Source organism: Dreissena polymorpha, chromosome 12 (assembly GCF_020536995.1).
Source record: "Dreissena polymorpha isolate Duluth1 chromosome 12, UMN_Dpol_1.0, whole genome shotgun sequence".
NCBI classification, from domain to species: domain Eukaryota; kingdom Metazoa; phylum Mollusca; class Bivalvia; order Myida; family Dreissenidae; genus Dreissena; species Dreissena polymorpha.
In genome coordinates, this window is record NC_068366.1 from 26,549,820 (window position 1) to 26,573,032 (window position 23,213).

A 23,213-nucleotide genomic window follows, 5' to 3' on the forward strand; every position below is an offset into this window, starting at 1 on the left:
TCACAAGGAGAGACAAACGCGTATTAACGCCATCAGAAAAACAGTATAAATCCAAGTTACCTCCCTTAAACATAACAACACCCGGAATAGAGAAATTATTAACATCACTGAAAGTCGCAAAAGCAGTTGGTCCAGACAATATTCCAAATATAATATTGAAAATCTGTGCTAAACAACTCGCACCTGGAATATGCCAAATCTTCCAAACATCAGTAGACAGTGGCGAACTACCATCCGACTGGGTTAATGCTAATGTCACGCCGGTATTCAAATCAGGGGACGTACACCTCACCGAAAACTACAAGCCAGTATCATTAACATCCGTACTGTGTAAAAATCTTGAACATATCATTTGTAAGCACTTACTGAACCATCTCGAGAGAAATAATATTCTTACAATACTGAATCACGGATTTCGATCAGGATTCTCGTGCGAAACTCAACTACTAGTAACTATGAATGACTTATTATCTTTCTACAATGAAGGCATACAAACAGACGTCATTATACTATATTTTTCCAAGGCTTTTGATACCGTGCCACACGACGAACTTTTATACAAGCTGGAATGCTTTGGCATAACCGTAACAATCCATACATGGCTCAAAACGTTTCTCACAAAACAATTTATGCAAGTTGTAGTAGACGGGGAAGTCTCCCAGAAGTCCACAGTGGACACCGGTGTCCCTCAAGGCACGGTTCTCGGACCCCTTATGTTTTTATGTCACATAAACGACCTACCACTTTCAGTCAAATCACAAGTGCGCCTTTTTGCGGACGATTGCCTGTTATATCGGAAAATAAAAACTCAGAAAGACTTTGACATTCTTCAGAATTACTTGAAAGAACTTGAAAAATGGGCTGATAAATGGGGAATGCGTTTTAACACGAAGAAATGTTACGTAATGTCAATTAAAAACAAGACTCCACACTTCTATTCCCTATGTGACCATATTCTCAAACAAGTGCCTGATAATCCATATTTGGGACTAACCCTATCTGAAGATCTAACTTGGTCAACTCACAAATTGACAAAGAAAGCAAACTCGACAATGGCTCTACTGCATAGAAACTTAAAGAACTGCCCTATAGATTGTAGAAAACAGCATATCTAGCGCTAGTAAGATCCTGTCTGGACTACAGCTCTTCAATTTGGGATCCTTTCTTATCTCGTGACATTGATAAAATTGAACAAGTGCAGAAACAAGCAGCCCGTTTCATAACTGGAGACTACAAATCAAGAAACCCAGGCAGCGTTACAAACATGTTAAAGCAACTAGAATTACCACCTCTACAAGAACGGCGTAAAATCAACCGTCTAGTGATGTTCTACAAAGTGGCCGAGGGGCTGGTGCCAGCTATACAAGCAACCAATTACTTGAAACCAGCAAGGGTTAAAAGGCAAATTAAGGCAAAACAATATAGTGACTGTGATACATTAAATATAATAGATAAACAAGTGATAAATAACGATAGAGGTTTTGTGGTGAAAAACTCGAACAGTAATCAATACAAAAACTCATTCTTCGTGAAAACCATCATAGAGTGGAACCACCTGGACAGTAGAGTGGTCCACGCAGAGACAGTTGAGGGCTTTAAGTCTGCCCTTCATTTCGACTAGGCGCACTCCCCGGTGTACTACGCCGTAACTGGCCCTTCACCGTATCAAGCAGAAGCAGAAGATGTATTAAGTTACGTTGTGATTGTAAACAATATTGCATCTCCGACTCATACTCGATCATTTTCGTACCAAACTGTTTCAAACTGTAAAAAATCAAACTGTGCTTACATACACATTGGAAATAGACTAATTCACATGTACATTTTATGGATTCTCTTTGATATTCTTTTAGAAGCTGCTCTGTCAAATGCTGGACTTCACACATTCCATGCAGCATTCTGCTTAGCAAAACTGACTGCGTGCTTTGTACTCAACAACGAAGCAATTCTGGACCTATAAAGCTTGACCGGGACTGAAACATTAGCAATTGTGACTTTGTAATGTTCAACGTTAGTGGACTGTAAAGAAACTGCAATTATTGTGAAGAGACTCTGTATGTCTGTAAGCAAAAAGAATATACAGCATAACAAATATCAGGTGTGAAAACAATGTGAAAGAATAGTGAAATTAACAATTTCCAATCAGGCATGTCAAATGAATTGTTGATATTAAAAATGATAGTTCCCAGGCAGCTCTAGATGTTTTTTTCTGTATTTCTATTACTAGTCAGGGTTCGACATTAACTTTTTTTACAGCCAGACCATCGGACCAGCTCCTCTTAAAATGTACTAGCCCGAATATGATGTCTACTAGACCATAAATGACATAACAAATAAACACAATTGTGTCGTGTAACTGTTTAATCAATTATTTATAAGTAAATAATAAGTGAACACAAGAAAGTCATTTTGATGCAAAGAGTAAAAAATAAAATAAAACTATTTAACAACATAAATTGTTTGTTGTAATTTCACTGTTTATCACCAGTTAAATAAATGATGTCTGTACAGCAGGTGACATTTATTCAAGGTCATCAAATTCTGGCCTCCTTGACCGCTGTGCTCCATGCAACCACAGCTCTAAGGCCCTTTTTCCAGCATAATCTGTGTCAGTTTTACTGTCGGATTCTTCTTTATTAACTTATTTGTCGGATGAAAATCCAATCTTGAACAAAGCCATTCTTTAAATAACATTCTCTGCTACGCCAAAATGTTTACATTGATGATACCGATTGTCAATAGAAGTCGTAAAAACATGATGTAAAGTTCTAAGACACTTCAGAAAATCATTAATATTCATGACAACTTGACCAATGGAAACAAGCAATTTCTGCGGGAAGCTCTCCTTCGCGTCTAAAAATAGCGATGAATCATGTGAATTCTCCACGTTTATTTATATACGCTAGTTTTGTTCTGATGTAAATAACGGATACGAGAGTTATTTTACACATTAAGAGAAAAAGGTTTTCGGTTAGGTATAGTTATATGAATCAGTATAGATTTGTTATGTACGACCAGTCGGACAAGCTAGCCCACAGTTTTACTAGCCCGACCACCGATCTTACTAGACAATGTCTGTCGGACGTGCCTTAGTGTCGAACCCTGCTAGTATTAATTCATAAAATGTATGCCACAATTAAAAAGCACACTCTGTATAGAGACCGTTGTGTTGTCTCATTGTGTGATGATGACTTTGAGTAATACATTGTACATTAAACAATATCTACTAAGTTGTTTTTAAGTATCAGATTTCTTGTTTATTATATAAATGAATGTTAATTTTTGCTTAAATATAAATGTGCATAATGCAGTGCCAGTAGCACACTTTGCAATATTTTTATTACAAGAGTGTGTTGTACACTTGAACTTATACCTATAATTAATAATCCTTGCCTAAAAATTCATTTGACACACCTGAGACCATGTTGTGTATTACCATTATTATTTTGCACATTATGCCGACACTTTGAAAAAATTGCAAATAAGCGAAAAGCAGAAGTTTAGTCTTGTCAACTGTCTCTGATTAATTTTTTGAAGACCAAATAAGAAGCGAAAGTGTAGGATACGGTATTCATTTTATTTGCTGACTGCTTGTTATTATTTCTTCATAGAAGGCGTATTGGATGAGTGGAGTATTTTTTTTGGTTCTACATCTTTGATGAAGTCAACTCATTGACATTTAGTGCCATGATGAGCGTGTTTTTTAACTAACAAACGCGTGGTATGAACTTACCGAATATATGCAAACTCATAACAGTGTGTCTAATACTACATGTGTTGAGTGCACAGAAACAAGGGCGAGAAGATAAGGGTATAAATGAACATACTGAATGTGTGATTTTGTTTATGAGCTTGAACATACAAAAACTTGACTTTAATCAATTGGGATGTACATGCAGTTTAATAATCAGGTTGTTATTTTATAATCATATTCATGTGGCATACATGCCAGAATTGTTCAGGTCCAAAATCGGGACTTTCCTTAAAAATTGTCAGGACATTTGACCAAAAAGCGGGACACCTCAAACGATCAATCATTTCACCTTTTCTTTAGTCAGTAGTCAGTATATTACTTACAAAAATTTCTGCCCAATATTGATGATAAATGTGTGTTCAGAATTTCGTGAACGCATAGGTTCTCCATTTTCCAGAAGTAAACACACTCCATGAACTGAAATGTGAGGTGTCCCCGTTTGCCTCGATTTGACATCCAATTGGTGCAGGGATATCCCCTTTAACCTATGTAAATCGTGTGACACGATGTGAGCATACGAGCACTATTCTTATTCAACCAATCGTAAATTAACTCTTAATTTAGATTGATGCAATATGTACAAACTACTTTCTGAAAATCCGTTGAAAACGAAAGGTAATTTGTGAGAAACATCAATGTGTATTGGTCAGCATTCAATTTGTTTGATGTACAAAATCGGTGTTTTGACAGGTTTTATAACTTTGGGTTGTATAATGCACAGGATAATATTATTGTTGTACTTGATTGGACCATCAAATACAAAGGCAGGCGGTGTTTATTTCTGTACCATACATCTTTAGATAGCAATTAGCGACTCATATCATAAAACCCCCATGGTGGGAATGCCTGATAAAATCAATAATTAGCCGAAAAATCGCTGATAAGGTGTCATAAACAACACTTGTACACACGAGGAGTAGAATTGGATTGTTAATTGGGGGCAATAAAGGGATTAGCATTAGTAAGTGTTAGAGAAACAGAGCTTGAATAGCGAATTTTATTGGAAACCTATAGACCTTTCAACGTTTTTTACGAATGTCGGGACAAATCGTCTCATATCGGGACGCCGGGACAAAGGGCCCAAAAGCGGGACTGTCCCGCCGAGATCGGGACGTCTGGCATGTATGTCATGTGGAAACTGCCTCATTCACATGCAATACGCAGCTGCTGTCTATATGTTTTATGCCACATTTCATAATGACTGAATATCTTTACTTTCAAAACATGAAAATGAATTAAATGAAATGAAAATAAACAAAATAATGTAATTAAATTCAGGTGAAAAATATTTGATATTATATTTAAATATGGTTTGGTTAATTATTTACCGGTAAAACAATTCTTGTTGATAACAGTAAATTCGTGATAATAAGTATGTTGTTGTTTATTTTTTGTCTCACACATAAAGTGACAGGTACACTCATATATTTAGCGTTAAGCTTATGATGTGGGTCTTCATCATAAATCTAAATTTTTGCTACTAGTATTTTCTCCTTAGCACCAACCTAGTAATGTTCAATCTGTGTATGCCATAAGCGATAGTTTTTACCAACTGTTAATTCCTGAGGATTCAGAACAATACAATAAGTTTACCACATTTCATGACATAAGCTCTAACAGTGCGGAAGATATGCAAAGAGTATTGTGTCGAAAGCCAAAGGTGATATTTCTGGTCTGTGTAATTTTGCGCAGTGAATGAGGTCTATTCACTTTTTTCAAGATAGACGCAAACACTCCTGCAAGCATTGTTGCATTTATATGTTTATTAACATTAATTAAGTACAAAAAGTTTTTCATTTACATATGGGAATACATTTACGATGTCCATGATTTAGACATGGGACCAAAATAATGAAGGACGGCACCTTTCTTTGTTATGCTTAAGTTAAATAAAATCGTTTTAGAAATAATCTCTCCCTTAAACATAAATGGCATCCCTGCATATGGAAAACATCAATAAAACACAGTTTCGCGAGATTTTTTATTATTTTTTTTAATTCTAACATTGTTTTTAAAAGTAAACAAAAAATGAAATACATGTTTAAGAGTTTGAAAACAGTACAAGGGGTTACTATACATAAAGCATAGCTTCATAAACTTGTTTAAGATTAAAACAAAATATATTTTATTGCTTTGCTAAATTACATATTGTTTTGTAAAGAAATTGAATGTTTTGTTGCATGATAATGTGCAGACATATCCTCCAATTACCGTAAGTCGACCGGTTAAGGAAACAAGTAAAAGAATTTCTGAATTTACGCAACAAAATGCAGCAATATACTATTTACCTTCAGAGATTTATTTAATACCCGTTAAATCAATGTAAAAAATGATTATTTACAGCATGTTTTACTACGCAAAGCCGATAGTTTCATACACACTACAAGAACATTAACTCCGCGCGTTGTTTACCTTAAGTCGATTCGTCACATCCGGGAAAGGGACAGCACTCTAGTGGTAATGGATTAGGCCAACTAAACTTAAAACTTCGCTTCTCTGAACAATTTTAACACGAACTAAAACAGAATATATATATTAAATATGTTTTCAATATTTTATAAATACAAATGAACAAGTTTCTTTCACTTTTCTTAAGAACAATTGTCACTCTTCTTTAGCACAGCATGGGCACATAAATGTTGCACCTCTTCTGATTACTTTAATTTCTGTACAAAATGACAGGTGTACCCAGTGATTGCAGGCTCTATTGTCACACTGTGCCCATTTTACAAAAATTATTGAAGCACTGTGCCTGACAGCTTCAGGGGAAAATTGTTTGCACTGGCAACACAAGTCCTCTTCATTTTCAGTGTCACTACTGTCAGAAATGGTGTTCACTTTAGAGGGACCAGGCTGGGGAGATGAATTGTGGGCCTCATTACTGGTAGCTTTCTTAGTTTTGTTTGGTTTATTCTTGTTTTGTTTATCTGTATGTTCCGTCATTTGTTTCAAGACCTCGCCTGATATTTCTTTACCGGCCACTATTTTGCTAATTGTATTTCTAGCTTTAGCCAAATTTCCACTTTTTGTTTTCTTTAATGTTCTTTCTTTCTGTGCAAACATGTCTACACCATCAACTTGTATCCCACCTTCAACAGTTTTCTGGCTGTCTGAAGTTTCTGTCTCGGTGTGCTGAAAAACTTCAGCTGGGATAAGACATTGGCTGGGGACAGCGTCTTCATTAAACGGGTATATGCCTGCACGGCGAAATGATGAAGTAAGGTTTTCAGCAGACATTGACTTCATGTATGCCTTTGATGCGACCTCACACACATTGTAGCGTGTAATGACAGCTGATGTTTGGCGCATTAGTCGATGGCAGAGGCTGTCATACATCTTCTGGAACGGTCCAAAGCAGCCGATATCTAAAGGTTGAAGGATATGGCTGCAATGAGGGGGAAGGACAAATATGATAATGTTGTGTTCCAGAGCCCATTCTGTCAAACCAACTGACACATGTGATTTGTGGCCATCAAGTATCAGTAGTTTCTTCTGGTCACTAGATCCTGGGGTGAACTTAGCTCGAGCATGATCAAGGGCTCTTGGTTTGAGAACTTTGAGTTCTGGCCAGCGCTTTAAAAACCCATAAATCCACTTTAGAGACAGGGGGTTATCCTTCGTTCTTTTACCCAACTGAACGGCGTAGTCAGATGCAATGTCTATACACTCTTTCCTGGTATACCCATAGCCATATTCAGCCATTTTTTTGAAATGTTCAACCAATTTTTTTTCTTCTTCATAGCTAAACAAAGGCAAAGCTCCTGCAGACATAATGTTAACATCGACCCTTCCAGCAGTTCTATCTCTTAGAGTGGTTTTTGGGACGTTGAACAAGGCAGCCGCTTTTCTTATAGAGACACCATCTTTTTTTACTAGCTTGTAAGCATTTGATAAAGCTGTTGGGGATTACAATCTGTGTTTCTTTGTCTGTTTAAGTCGTTTTGGATAAGCCTTAAAAGAAAAAAAGTAAAAAAAGATCACCATTAAGAGGTCTGAAAACCAATTTAATAAAAAAAGCTTTGCCTTAAATTTACTACGATTTACTACTATTTCCGATATGAAGCGCTGTCAATGAAAGTGTTATGTTAAGATCGTCTGCTACACATTTCAATTTTTGTGGGAATTTAATAAAGAGGACCAATAAAAGGTATGGGATATAGATAAATTTGTGTAATTTTAGATAAATTTTTAATTTGAAATGCAATTTTACCTGTTTTTTCCTCATTTTGTTTTTATTTGTTTTTGTTTATAAGCGTAGTTATGTCACTTCATCAAAATACTCGGAGCGCTTGCGTGTGACGTCATCCAAATGGCCGCGTTCTTAATGTAAACAAAGTGGTCGAAATTAGGTCATGGTCGACTTACGGTAATCGTACGATATATTACCCGATTTATCTTTAACAAACATCAAATAAGCTTTTGCCCGTAAATAAGGTAGCGCCTATTATCATATTATGTTTTCATTAAGAATAAGATGGCCGATACTACCGGTACACATGCTATAAGGCATTTTTTCTTACCGTTATTGCAATAAACATTTCCAACCTCATGAACCTGTTCATGTTTCAAGAGTCTGGCACGCCGCTGTGAATTATTGGGGCATAAAGAAGGAGCAGATGCACCGGGCCTTATTATAAAAAGCACAACAGCATATTGTTTATCAACTCATTATGCAGTTGAAAATATACGTCCTCGATAAGAACTCATTTTAAATATTGCCACTTCTGAAAGTACGCCTACGGCTTTCTAAAACACAGACTTCCGGTTAGCTAACAAAACGGTCACAAGTCAAACCGGGCTTTTTGACAATTTAGATCACTCTCTTACACTGCGGTTCATTACATTACATGTTGAGGAACGAACGACAACTCTGCTAGGAGAATAACTTTAGATTTGTACCTCTATTATAATGCAAAATGATTCTGGTTCTCTATCTTTACTAAATATAGAATGAAGAAGTTATGGTGTGTTAACATTGTTTAATTAATAGTCTGCAATTAACATCTCTCCCCACACTTCGTCACAATGTTGTTGGAAAATCTTGATAAGCCATAATCAAAGGGGCGATACTATACTATGTAAAGTTACGCGATATTCCAAATGAAATTTGTGTGCTTCTATTGTTTTGGTCATTTTCCCCCTATAATATGAACCCGATAAAGCTTTTCACAGAAAATGGCAGATAAACCGATAGCACCTGGCTCCCGATATATCGATTGCTATCTGGTCGAGAGATATTAAGATACAAATTTGAATGACAGATGGCTAGATGTTAGTTGGAAATATTGCTAATTTTCCATTGTATTCTTTAGTATGTAGACGTCTCAGATTCGAACATCAATGTATTGCTCTTCTTGCCATTTTGAACCAAATGCATAGAAAACATGCCCACATAGACCCGATGTTGACTGTATGATGTTAGTACCTAATGCGTTAGTCGATGAAAGACCGATATCGGCCCGATGTTATTTCGGGGATTATTTTAGTTAAAATAACCCCTGTCATTTCACTACTAACAAGTTGTTCAAAATGAAATATATCGATTGAATACAAGAATATACATCGGCCCGGTCTTGAACCAGACACCACGACACTTACTGATGAACACACGGTGTATTATAAATTATGTTATGTTAATGTATTTTAAGTTATTTGGATGACAATCTTAGTTAAATAAACAATAATATTTTTTTATGTAGTTTATATAGTTATTGTGATTTATTTTGAATGTACACGGAAGGGTTGTCATGGTCGTATATTAGCTTGGTTTTCTCCCTAGTTTTTTTAATTAAGCACATGATAAACTTCCTTTTTCATTTGTCTTAAGATGTGGTTTTTAATGTGCCTACGTGGATCTTAACCAGGTGGAAATTATTTCAATGGTAAGAAATAATATTTTCTTAGTGTTTGTTAAAATTGCGTATTTGAAGTTGCTCATTTTTTCGGCGTAAGCTGTATTAAGCCAGCTTTTCACCTTAGCCTGACCTTTGTTAGCGCCCAATAGAATTCAAATAAAACTTCCCGCGGCCAAGTACAGATGAATACACTTCATTGACTGCATTGGCTGATATGAGAATACGACCAAAACATTGAAAACATGTCCGCGTCTTTGTAACACTGATTTACTGCGTGTTCAGCATGAAACAATTTTATGTCTAATGAAAAGGCTTAATAGATAGAACAGTTTTACACTCAATCTCGACATCAATACAGTTTGTGCGTCTACCTTTTATTTTCAGAAGATTTTCAGCGCGAGAACGTTTGCACTTAAAGGCTATTTTCTCATATTTAGTACTAACTTCCATATTCCTGTCAACATGTTAACATGTTAAAGTATAGAGAGCAGTGGAAGCGTAGACTCACTTTAATGCATTGCATTTCAACTCGCGAGGTATATCGGGTCAATTTGCGGCCACTGTGTGTGAATGTCAGAGTTTACATACAGGTCATCGCTGCGTCTCTACCTTATGTGCTGATCGGAGTTCGCGGCCAGGAAAATAATCGTTACATAATAAAGACGCTATAGCGTGAACTAGGTGAACTGGAATTTTCTTTAGACCAGACAGATGTTAAATGAAGATATGCAGCGATATCATATGGTATGTCAATAATAGATTCTTAATGTGTTTAACAACAATACCATGATAAATATTATTTTTAATTAATTTAACAAGAATTATGCCATCATATTGACTAAAGAATTAAGCATGAGCGCAATGATTCTCGATACTATTAAAAATCGAATCAAATAGCAACGCCAGACAAACCACTAAAACAGGTTTGTTCGAAGAACGCGCGTATAAATATTTAAAATATATACGGATACTTCGCGTGTGGCCGGTTGACTCATATGTTTTTATTTCACTTCCATTCTTCTTTTGGTTTTCTGTTTTGTATCTATACGTTTATGACCAGCAATATGTAATAATGTAAAATAAGCCGCGAAAACTTCGCGTATCATCCCGTACTGCGTTTGCTGCAGCTAAGAACTGCACAGAAAAAGACATTCGCTATCTTTGATCTCATTCATTGAAGTCTTTACCTTTCATTAACTGCAACCACAATCAACGCCGTATATCTTTTTTAAAGATATTTCTTGTTCATATTCCTTTGTGTGTCGTACATGTCCGCGACCATTACAATTCGTTGGATTGTGTGTTCTATGCGTTCTCCAGTTTAATAAGCATTCATATAAATGTTATATGTAAAATAATACACACACATATTGGGTTTATAATCTATGTTTTTACTAGTTTCTTTGTTAAGCGAGACACAGAAAAAAACAAGACATACCAACACACTGTTTCCACTAGCTGCAGGAAGCAATGGGACAAGGGCTTATCGTTTGTTTTTAAAACCCATAGAGTGCATGTCTGTACTTTCATTCTGTTTATTTCAACTTGTTAAGTGCGTTGATTAATCTTTAAATATATTAACTCAATTTTAAAATGTCTTACCCGGGTAGAGGATCACGTGACTTTTTTGGGATTACCCCTTTTAACTTTAGTGGATGTAAACACGACGGTTAGTGGTGCTTTATTTCAAATAACTATTTAAAACATTTTTTAAGAATTTCAACTAGTGCATAAAAGACAGATTTTTATGCTGCTTATGGCAAAGTGAAATATATCAGAATTACTGTGTTCTTGTTCAAAATTCGATTTGTACTACACGGTTATGCTTCACGCAACGTGAAATTTTGTCAACGATTTCAGACGTATTCAAGGATTTACTCTTATACATTAAGATATCGGCACAAAGTGCAAGAAAAACTGTCTTTTATGCCTTAATTATTTTTGCATATGTATTTCAGTAACTTGAGATATTTGCAAAAAAAGTTTATAACGGCGTGATTACATTATGTCCAGCCCGTGTGTAAACCCCTGAAAACCCCGTTGATACTGCACCCTGTTATGTTGATATGGGAAGACGGACAAATGAAACAAAATTAGCGAAATTGTATTACCTTGAACTGATGGCAGTATATCGGTGTCGATGTCGGGTCGACATTACGCCGTGTTGCAGGTCCATTATCGGGCCGATGTAAAACTCCGATATCGGCCCAATGTACACATATATGTCGGCGCGATGACGGGCAGAGGTTTCAAATCTCTGGATAAAAGTGACAGAACTAAGGTATTATTCCGATGTTGAAATCGAACCAGAATCCAGCCGTTATGGCAAACTCTAAAATTGTATCCATGTATAATTTTACATCGGCGCGATGTCGGGCCTAGCTTTTTGAATCTCATGATAATTGCGGTGAAACGACGGCAATCCGCCTGTGTCGATATCGGGTCTTCATAGTGCCGTGTTAAGGGTTCGATCTCGGATCGATGTAAATACCGATTTCGGGCCTATCAATCTTATATAATGTTGTAGTTATAAATGATGTTTGCTAATTGTTGATTTGCATACAAACCTTACATACCTTATTTAAATATCGCGCCAACTTTTGACGGACATTAATCAAATATACCTGTTAAACAAAAAAACTATGGTACACTGTGCACAATGGCAATACTTCACAGCAAATGTTTTAATATTTTGAATCTGAAAAAACGCGTATCGTCAATTGAAACTCCACTCAGACCGCCCAGCGTTTTACACAAGGCACAATTGAACTTTAAATTTATCACACACGGTTCTGAAGGACTCGTAAGTTAATATTATTTGAGGCAATATATCTATCCGCTAAGGAACAGGGGCGGCATATGCTGCCATATGCGGCCGCGAATTTTGAACTTTGAATTTAAAGCTAGGTGATTTTCCTCTCTTATTATAAGTTTAAACAAGCATTAATGTCTTCTTATTTAATGTTGATAGCCTGGTGATAATGGATCCAAGACTGATCCTTGGTCAAATCATTTTTAATAGAAAGATTTCTGTCCCCGTTATTCATTTTAGAAATAAACAGTTTTGGATCCATAGCAATCTTAATTCATGGAAATTATTTTAAATTTATTTACAATAATATATTACTCATTTACATTTAAAAAGTGTGACAATGATTATTATCTTTCGTTTGCCACGATCAGCATAATAATGAGCACGTACGTCAACTCGACATAGGTGATTCCAATAATGTATTAACACTGAAAACCATAGTTTTAACACTTTTTTAAAACATGTCCTCTAGTTATTGCCTCAGAAAACATAACGACATATTTTTTACTACTTATTTCCGAGTCATGCCGACTGTAATATGTTGTCCGAATAATCGCCGCTATTCAAGTAGTGAAATTAAATACTGGGACCGCGACGCTTGCGGCTACGGTTTCGACGCTCTTGGGGTACATTCTCAAGAAAATAAATAATATAAGAATAGTAAGGCAATCTGTGTAAGACTCTAATAAATTTGCCAACGGTAAACAATGACTGTGATTGGCAACTTGCTAGGTATGTCATTTTTCTGGGACGAAAAAATGTACATGAACAGTTGAAACGTAACCAGCCAATTGATAACTGGTTTGATAACGTACTTAGCACTTAAGGAAGAACAATAGTACACTTCACATCACTATTATCATCATTACCACAACCAAAGCCGCTGCCACCACCACCATCATCATCATTATTACCATTATTGTAGTTTTATTGTTATATTTTTCGACACCATTTTGTGATGTACGCCTGTCACAGACTCCATTACCACAAGAGAGCAGTAGAAAGATCTAATGAAAGCAGCAAACGAAAACTCTGTAAGAAGATTGGAGTTATGTCTTACTCCCGAACTTTGCTTAACATAGTGATGCGGGAAGTAACCCAGATTTGATTTAAGCCTTATCGTCCGGTAAAGTATTTATTTCAGAAATAAAATCAGGCCAAGTGTTGGCTATTCGGGTAATAACTATAGCGGCTTAGCAGAGGCGTATCCCGAAAATGTTCAGAGGGGTGCTCAACAGCTGGCTGGCTGGACACGATTTTTAATAAAAATGAGCCCCTTACAGTTTCAATCCACTTGTGTATTTCCTGTCATATGTCCCTAATTAAGCCATAAACAGCTGTCGATTTGTGTGATTAGCCCCCCCCCCCCACCTAAATACGCCTCTGCTTAGAGTTCCGACGCAACGAAATTAGGTCACGAAGGCGAGAACGCCAGTGGTTTGATACAGGCATCGGAAAGACAAACACTATGCCGGAAATTATTTCGATTCTACCACGAACATGTCCATATTATATTAGAACTATTGTCATCTATACTCCGCCATTTTTTCTGAAAAAAAACTACACCAGGAACCTATGACTATGTTTGTATAGGTGGCTGTCTACACACATAGGTTTCATTGCCGTGATTGGCCAAAACCATTCAAAACAAAATTAGCTTCATTCATACAAGACGAATGAACAATCGACGTGACGCCATATGTGTTTAGTATCCGACGATTACGATTTGTTAAAGCCATTGTGTTGTCAGTCTCTCTTTCACAATTACATAGCTTTCAAGTTTGCGAAAACAAGGAAGTCAACTGGGCCATACCGTGACGTCACTACGTTAGAAGCGACACTTGTGGACATAACGGTGTCACACCGGTCTTTACTGACAATAACGTAGTGACGTCACCATCTATGTATAGAATGGACATAACGGTTAATACCAGCTTCTGCACCCGGAAATAACTGTAACAAAAAAATCATAATTCGTGATCCATATTTTAGCGTGGTTGGATTTTTCCTATATATTTGTTAATAACATTTAAATTAAATTGCGTACAGCTAGCGTGTACACACTTAAACCTAATTGCGCTGTAGGACTCTCAAGATTTAGCACGGGTTTAACAGCTGATCGCTGACTCCTGAGTCATCATGCATGTCGAACAGCTGATCGCTGTAACTTTGAAAGCAGCGTAGTACTTAGTCTGTAGGTGGGTATTCAATATTTTAAATCTGTTTAAGCGACCCTATCAGTGAGTGTTTAAAAAAAATACTAAAATATTTTGTATGTTGAGTTGCACTTAAATTTATAATTTTATTTTAACTTTAATTGGAGTTACTGTGCACCAATAATTTCAGTGTCCATACAGCTGTGTGACCTGAATAACTATCATCTACATCTATCTATCGACCTTACTATTGAGATTTAATTTACATTGATGAACTAGAGTATAAATGCAAACATGGAAAGTTACCGCAAGATAAAATGATGTACAAGTATCTGATACAGTGTATGAAAGAGACGTAGCAGGAGGAGTACCATTATTTTCCTTGTTATCAGATTACAACTTGTGCGCAGTTTCAGATTGTATTTGACATGTGAGTCTTGTTACTGTCTTGAACACAGCAAGGATTTAAGTGGTGCAACTATTACCGTGGTCAATGATGGGGAAGTCTGGAACTAGAGAAATAGGGAAACGTTTCTTTTGGCAGAAAAAAGGAGACGTGAAAAGTCATGAATCTGAAAATTTGAATGCAGTTGATGATAGAAATGGAGAACTGCCTAATGTGACTGATTTTGTGCCACCTGATGGGGGGTGGGGCTGGATTGTGTGCCTGACCTCTCTGTGGGCTAATGGCACAGTGTTCGGTGTTATTAACACATTTGGAATCATCTATGTTAAGATGAGAGATGAATATGGAAAGGATGACCCAGATGTGTCATTGAAAACAGGTAAATATTTTTAAATATCTTACAAGGCAGTATTTCTTCGTTTTATTTCGGGGCTGGTATTGAGCCCAATTCCCTATTGAAAAAAGGAATATATGATTGGGACCTAAAATTAACAAAAAAATAATTTGTTTTTGATTTAAATATCTCCCAGAAAATATTAATCACCTTAGAAAATGTTATATTGAATACACTTTTATTCTCAATTTTGAAGCATGTGTTAGCAAAACAACAACAACACTGATTTCCTTTTTTTGGGGTCAAAACGCCGCAATATATACCATTCCAAAGAGCCCCAGCCACATTTTCAAAATAGTGAGAAAAAACACAGCAAGGAAAATAACCAGATGCATAATATTGCATGCAATATCTGATCAAATTTTCCTGTTTATATAATTATTTCTGGTGGGTATTTGCAATATTCCAAGGTCCAACTCCCAGCAATGCACATGTGACCAATTAGTTTATGTTCTAATATTCTTTGAATTCACAAGGAACTATTCAAGTGGGTTATTTCATTATTTATTATAAGGGAAAATTTTTCAATTGTTTAGTTTCCTAACCCCCCATTCGCACATAGACGCCGCTTCTACTACGATCAAAGCGTGCCCGAAAACGTGGCCAATTGTGACAAATTGCAGGAGAAATGTAGTGGACACTTCATGAGCGCAGTATGATTGCGTTAGAGTCTTCATGATCGGAGAGCTCTACGCTCACGCAACGCTTATTTTGAACATGCTCAAAACAAGCGGAGCGGGATAGTGGCCAACAAGAATCGGTGTAAAGTTGTAAAAAGAGCATAGTAGAAGCGCCGTTATTATACAGGCAGCGCGGAAGCATCGTGGATAGATATTCATGATCGTAGTAAAAGCGCAGTAAAAGCTCTGCGTAGCGTCTTGAATGTCGCATCAGTAAACGCAGTAAGCGTTTGACGTAGGGGCATAGTAGAACGGTCCAAATGAATTGAAATCTGAAACACAATAGGCGATGCTACAATTTATTATTATTCCCGTTTGTTATTTAAATAATCTCTATAATTATGCAGGGCTATAGATAACTTTTGGGGTATACACTTGGAAACTTTTCTAACGCATCACTTAATCATATCAATATAGCTCCCTTATTTTTGAACGGCTTGTGTTGACATTTGGACCAAGAATAATTCAACACATATATTATAATTCCTGAAATTTTTCTAACACAACACTTTTAAAACTTACATATCTCAGTTATGAGTAATTTTTTCTATTTAAAATTGCACATGTGATCATTTGACTACAATACATGTACATGTATGTGCAAGCTAGCGATAACATCATTCATCCTTGACGATCGGACGCTTTAGCAAGTGGGAAAAGTTGCCAGTAAAATGCAAAGTGCGCGATTGCGCTCCTGAATATTCATACGAGCTATATTGTTTTGTAAATTTATTTTATGTTTTCCTTGTGTAAGAACCAACCTAAAATAATTAAATTGAAATAAAACTAGAATTAAATCGCGTTTCACCATTTCCACGTGCAAAAATATGGAACCACACCCACCCCATGTGCTAAAGCGTCCGATCGTCACGGATGAATGATTTTATCGTGAGATTGCATAGAATGTAGTCAAATAATTGTTTGTAAAATTTAAAATCAATATCTTTACTCATAACTGAGATTCAAGTTTGAAAAGTGATGCTGAGAAAAGTCCCCAAGTGTATTGGGTAATTCACCCCCTGTTTTTGACAATAGGGTTTTTGTAAATTCACTAGAGTCAGGCCCGTAGCCAGAGTTTTGAAAAGGGGGGTGTGAATTTTCTCATCAACGATTGTTATTGAGCAACGAATTGACAAAGCAGTAGGTGGGGGAGGGGTTGTCCCCTTCCTGCAATCGGGGGTTTGGAGGTCCTCCCTCTAGAAAATTTTGAAAATGAAAAGTAAAAGCCTGCATTTTGGTGGCTTTTTATCAGAATTCAGAGACTGAAGTCATAGAGTATTTTTATATGAAAATTCACATTCATTGACTTATACCAGTGACTGATCGACATGAATATGATATAACATACAATGTTTTCCCCACTGCTGTTTTTCAATAACCACCTTTTTTTATCAGTCATGGAAATACATTATTTTATACCCGAAGCTAGTATGCGTGCACACACTTTGTTTACATATGCAACAACACATTGATAGAATATAAAATCAACAATAAGAATGGTAAAGAATATCATTATTTATTGGAATCTTGATAACATTAGTGTATTTTACCATTCCAAAATTCTACCATTCCTAAATCAAGCAAATTAAAAGGAAAAAAATGATTTTTATAAAACAACTGTTTATCTGCTACTATGGATACATGTAGTACCCGAGGCCTAGCATTGCTCTAAAGGTGTTAATAGTGTTTAGTACGACACAAACACTGATTAACAAAACTGGGTCTTCTCTAAACTGCATCAATACTAAACAGAAATAAAAATGTTATACATTAAACGGGTAACTTGTATTTTTTGAAATTATTTTTAACAAATAAGTTATCATTTTCCAAACAAATTTCAGAATACAACAATTAAGGCTCTTTAAAGGGGCCTTTTCACAGATTTTGGCATTTTTAAACTTATTCATTTAATGCTTTATATTGATAAATGTAAACATTGGATCGTAAAAGCTCCAGTAAAAAATCAAGAATAAAATTTAAAAAAGGAAAAGAACATTGCCCGGAGCAGGTTTCGAACCAGTGACCCCTGGAGTCCTGCCAGAGTCCTGAAGTAAAAACGCTTTAGCCTACTGAGCTATTCCGCCGAGTACACATTCTTGACGTATTTTATACCTTATATAAGCAATCTTCGTAGTTTCACAAAATAATGATTTAACGACAAAAACAGAACTCTCCAAATTATTCAATCGTTTCGCGTTGCAACGCTTTATAATTTTTAGGTTTTAAAATCGTCAAAAGATGCGTATACTGGCTATATTAGAGCATTGTAAATGTTCAGTATTACTGTTTCCTCACAAATATCATAACTAAAACGAAAATTCGCGAATCTGAAACAACTTTTTTTTAATTTTGTCAATTTACCAAAGCGTGAAAAGATCCCTTTAACCACAAACTACTGGTCCAATCGTCTCAAAGCCCTTGTAAATGTATATGAGGACGAAACTTGAAAAAATATAGACTTATTTGCCCGTATGTTTAAGATCCGTCACAGTTAATGAACATTTAACGTTAACTTCTACCTATGCATATATGTTATAATGTTTTAAATTTATTATAAGAACTGTTTCAGAGTATGGCATATTTCCTAGTATCAAGTTTGACATAATTAAAACATTGTGGGCAGTTCTGTATGTGGAGCAGAACAGATGCCATAAGGTGTTGGTAAAATTCAAAAAAGCTACATTGCTTTGTAGAAATGATTTGTTTTCTTGCTAAACAACAACACAAAATTATCCTGTCTTGAGCATAGCTGATATTTTTTGTCTGAAAACCCTTAAGGTGATCTGAAAATGGTTGTTCAGGGATATAACAAAAAGACAACGCAGTCTGTCGAAAATACTGTGTACAATTGTTAATTGTTAAAACTTATTAATCGTTGTATAATGCAAAATTATTAACCAGTGACTCATTAGTCTTCAGCAATAGTCGACGGGTGTCTTTTGATTTTCGTCATTTTCGGAAGCCAGCATAACATGCCGTTAATAATAATCTAAAATGTTCTCTCTTTCCTGTCGGTAGCATATTGAATTCAACATTATTGTAACGCTTAAATACGAAGACTCACTGGATTCCGGGAAAATATAAATTATCATTTTTGCGGCGAATAAAGTTGGGTGCATCTTATAGTTCAAATATTTTTTTACGCGTCATAAACATTGGGTGAAAATGCACCCAACGCACCCCCCCTGGCTACGGGTATGAGAGTTTTAGCAAAAATTTTGACCCCCTACTTGACAGCTTAATTGGGTTTTTCACCCCCGGTTTTTTAAACTCAATTGGGTAATTTAGGGAATGGCATATGTGATATAATAAAAATCTACAAAGGTTACTATATTATATATACAAATGGAATTCAAAAAGGTTCCTGTACATAACAACAAACAATTACTGAATATCTGATCAAAGTTAATTCCTCTTTGCGTTCATTGAGACCGAGTTCTAAAATTCGCTGCTCAATTGATGAAGTTATGGCTGTTCAAAGTGATGCACCATGTTTTGGGGTCATTTTGAGTTGAATACCTTGAAAATGAAAGTAGAATTTGAGGGGGTCTACGAATAATTAAAATTATACCCCCAAAGATTGATAACCGCCGAAAAGACTGCCTTCTTTTAATCATAAGACGGCATACAAACTATCCAGTACATTTTTAAAGGAATATAACCAGTCTTAAAATACGCCCAGTGTTCGTAAGAATTGTGTTTTATGGCGCAAGGTTGTTTACGGGAATTACGTGATTTGCGTTTTTGTACACTTTATTTTGAATTTAATTACGTTTTTGGTTATTTTAATTACGTAATAACGCAAATACCCTTGTTATCTATAGCCCTGATTATGTCAAGCTATGAATTCCCGTTGGTGAAAATCAATATTTTTTTATATAAAAATCACAATTTTCTTGTACAAGTGCCTATTTATGTACAAGTACTCACAAATAGAAATAATAATTTGCCATGGCCTAATGGATAACGTGGGAGGTCACGGGTTCGATCTCCGCTCGGGGAGCATTTTTAAGATCTTCTCCAAAGACATCAAGTACTGGTTACAGGCCCAGGAAACTGACTCAAGAGCGGTTCAATAAGCCTTAGGCTTTCGATGCGATCGAGCTAAAATAAATGGGTTTAAACTAAACTAAATAGAAAAAATAAAAAAGAAATTGCAAATTTGCAATGCTTGTAGACCATCAGGTTATATCAGAAATATAAAATTGATTTTTTTTTAATGTCAGCTATTACAGAATTGTACCAGTAATGATTGTATTGATGACCTGCTTTTAAGATCAGAAAAAATAATTCTCCTTTCCGCTTTTCAGAAAATTCCTCATCTGAATTGCCCTTTTTCCTCCCCTTATAATACTTTTGATTACTTAAATCAGGGCCCTCAATCTATTAAATCTGCCGCCGAAAATTCGGCGGCAGTCCCCCACATGAAAAGTATACTTTTTTCCCCTTTTGGGGGGAAAAATTCCCCCTTAAAAAAAAAAAAAAAAAATATTTATTTTTTTATTTTTTTTAATAGAAAGATGTGTCTCATGATTATTATATCTCAATTCTATTTCAATTTAATCTTTGCAAACATACTAAATTATGAAAAATGCAATAAATATAGTGCAAACATGTACAAATGTAATAATGAGAGAGTAAGTAAAAAATCCCCCAAAAAGGGAAACGCCGCGAAAATTCCCCCTCCTAAGGGCTGCGGACCCCTTCCCCCAAAGTAGTGTGAGGGCGCTGCTTAAATGGTAACATTAATATAAATTTGTTTTAGTTTTTTTCTTCTAACAATGAGCTGTTTACATGAAGACTTGATTAAGACAGAGATATGATTTATATTGTGTGCCAAATATAAGCTGATGATTTAGTAATTCGACCTTCAATGTCCTAGCTTTGATATATGCAAACAGCATGCAGCAATGCACATTAACCCTTTGCATGCTGGGAAATTTGTCGTCTGCTAAAATGTTGTCTGCTGAATTTCTAAAATTAGCATTTTCTTCGATTTTTTTCAAAAAATATTATCAGAATAACAAACAGTTTGAATCCTGATGAGACGCCACATTCTGTGGCGTCTCATCTGGATCCAAACTGTTTTCAAAGGCCTTCAAAATTCAGTTCCCGCACTGAAAGGGTTAATGGTTAGCAAATCCTGACATTTGAAACAAGAAATATCTTTAAAAAAGATATACGGCGTTGATTGTGGTTGCAGTTAATGAAAGGTAAAGACTTCAATGAACGAGATCAAAGATAGCGAATGTCTTTTTCTGTGCAGTTCTTAGCTGCAGCAAACGCAGAACGGGATGATATGCGGAGTTTTCGCGGCTTATTTTACATTATTACATATTGCTGGTCATAAACGCATAGATACAAAACAGAAAACCAAAAGAAGAATGGAAGTGAAATTAAAACATATGAGTCAACCGGCCACACGCGAAGTATCCGTACATATTTTAAATATTTATACGCGCGTTCTTCTAACAAACTTGTTTTAGTGGTTATTGTCTGGCGTTGCTATTTGATTCGATTATTAACAGTATCGAGAATCATTGCGCTCATGCTTAATTCATTAGTCAATATGATGGCATAATATTTGTTAAATTAATTTAAAATAATATTTATCATGGTATTGTTGTAAAACACATTAAGAATCTATTATTGACATACCATATGATATCGCTGGATATCTTCATTTAACATCTGTCTGGTCTAAAGAAAATTCCAGTTCACCTAGTTCACGCTATAGCGTCTTTATTATGTAACGATTATTTTCCTGGCCGCGAACTCCGATCAGCACATAGGATAGATCCGCAGCGATGACCTGTACGTAAACTCTGACATTCACTCACAGTGGCCGCAAATTGACCCGATATACCTCACGAGTTGAAATGCAATGCATTAAAGTGAATCTTCGCTTCCACTGCTCTCTATACTTTAACATGTTAACATGTTGACAGGAATATGGAAGTTAGTACTAAATATGAAAACTTAGCCTTTAAGTGCAAACGTTCTCGCGCTGAAAATCTTCTGAAAATAAAAGGTGGACGCACAAACTGTATTGATGTCGAGATTTAGTGTAAAACTGTTCTATCTATTAAGCCTTTTCATTAGATATAAAATTGTTTCATGCTGAACACGCAGTAAAACAGTGTTACAAAGACGCGGACATGTTTCCAATGTTCTGGTCGTATTCTCAAATCAGCCAATGCAGTCAATGAAGTGTACTCATCTGTACTTGGCCGCGGAAAGTTTTATTTAAATTCTATTTGACGCTAACAAAGGTCAGGCTAAGGTGAAAAGCTGGCTTAATACAGCTCACGCCGAAAAACAAATGGGGCACTTTGAAAGTGGCATACATTTTATCTAGGACAAATTGACCTGACACCATTCATGATTCTGTTTGACATTTTACAGGGCTTAAATTTTATAAAGCAAAGGTAACCATAGAACATAGCAATTTGTTATTTTGTCTTTTTATGGGAGTCATCATTTTCGTGCAGAAAGAGCCAAATGCAATTTTTTCAGCTACTTTTTGGCTACTTGGCAAATGGTATTGTCAGTCATGTTTTTGTGTGAATATTTACAATTTGAATGAATAATAAGTCATCAGCAGCAAAATATCTTGGTTTAATTAGATTTATTATTTTGTTCAGCAGCTCTTACACAAAATTTAAAACACTTTGATTCTTGTTCAGTTGAACTTAAAGTATATATGGAGAATGTTTGCCATTCCCAAATCCCCAATTGACCCTTATCACTTCAATGACCTTAACTCATATGGCAATTTTGATTATGTCCCCCACCACTATAGTCGGGGACATATTGTTTTTGCCCTGTCTGTTGGTCTGTCTATTGGTCTGTTGGTTTGTTTGTCCAAACTTTAACATTTTTCCATAACTTTTGCAATATTGAAGAAAGCAACTTAATATTTGGCATGCATGTGTATCTCATGGAGCTGCACATTTTTAGTGGTGAAAGATCAAGGTCATCCTTCAGTTTCAAAGGTCAAACAAATAAAAATTAAAAATTAAAAAAAGCGGCGCAGAAGGGACATAGTGTTTCTGACAAACACATTTTTTGTTTTTTCTCATGATTGATAAGCATTCTCATGAAAACATTATTTAGCCACTTGAGTCAGTGAACTATTGCTGCAATACTGTAATTA

The 23,213-nt window shown here is 35.7% G+C and overlaps 2 protein-coding genes across 6 annotated transcripts in view; one reads left to right on the plus strand and one right to left on the minus strand.

The window, feature by feature from the left end:
- Positions 1–8,505, minus strand: part of LOC127852746 (synaptotagmin-7-like) — a 263,942-nt gene extending 255,437 nt beyond the window's left edge. For all 5 annotated transcript variants that reach the window (XM_052386708.1, XM_052386710.1, XM_052386709.1 and 2 more), the window contains exon 1: positions 8,275–8,505. The gene's annotated coding sequence lies outside the window, so the exon portion shown is untranslated. The remainder of the gene's footprint in view (positions 1–8,274) is intronic.
- Positions 8,506–14,123: 5,618 nt separating this feature from the next.
- LOC127853014 (monocarboxylate transporter 10-like) overlaps positions 14,124–23,213 on the plus strand; it is a 42,826-nt gene continuing 33,736 nt past the window's right edge. Inside the window, exons 1-2 of the mRNA XM_052387131.1 lie at positions 14,124–14,619; positions 14,768–15,362. Coding sequence (XP_052243091.1) covers positions 15,071–15,362 — 292 coding nt within the window. The 5' untranslated portion in view covers positions 14,124–14,619; positions 14,768–15,070. The remainder of the gene's footprint in view (positions 14,620–14,767; positions 15,363–23,213) is intronic.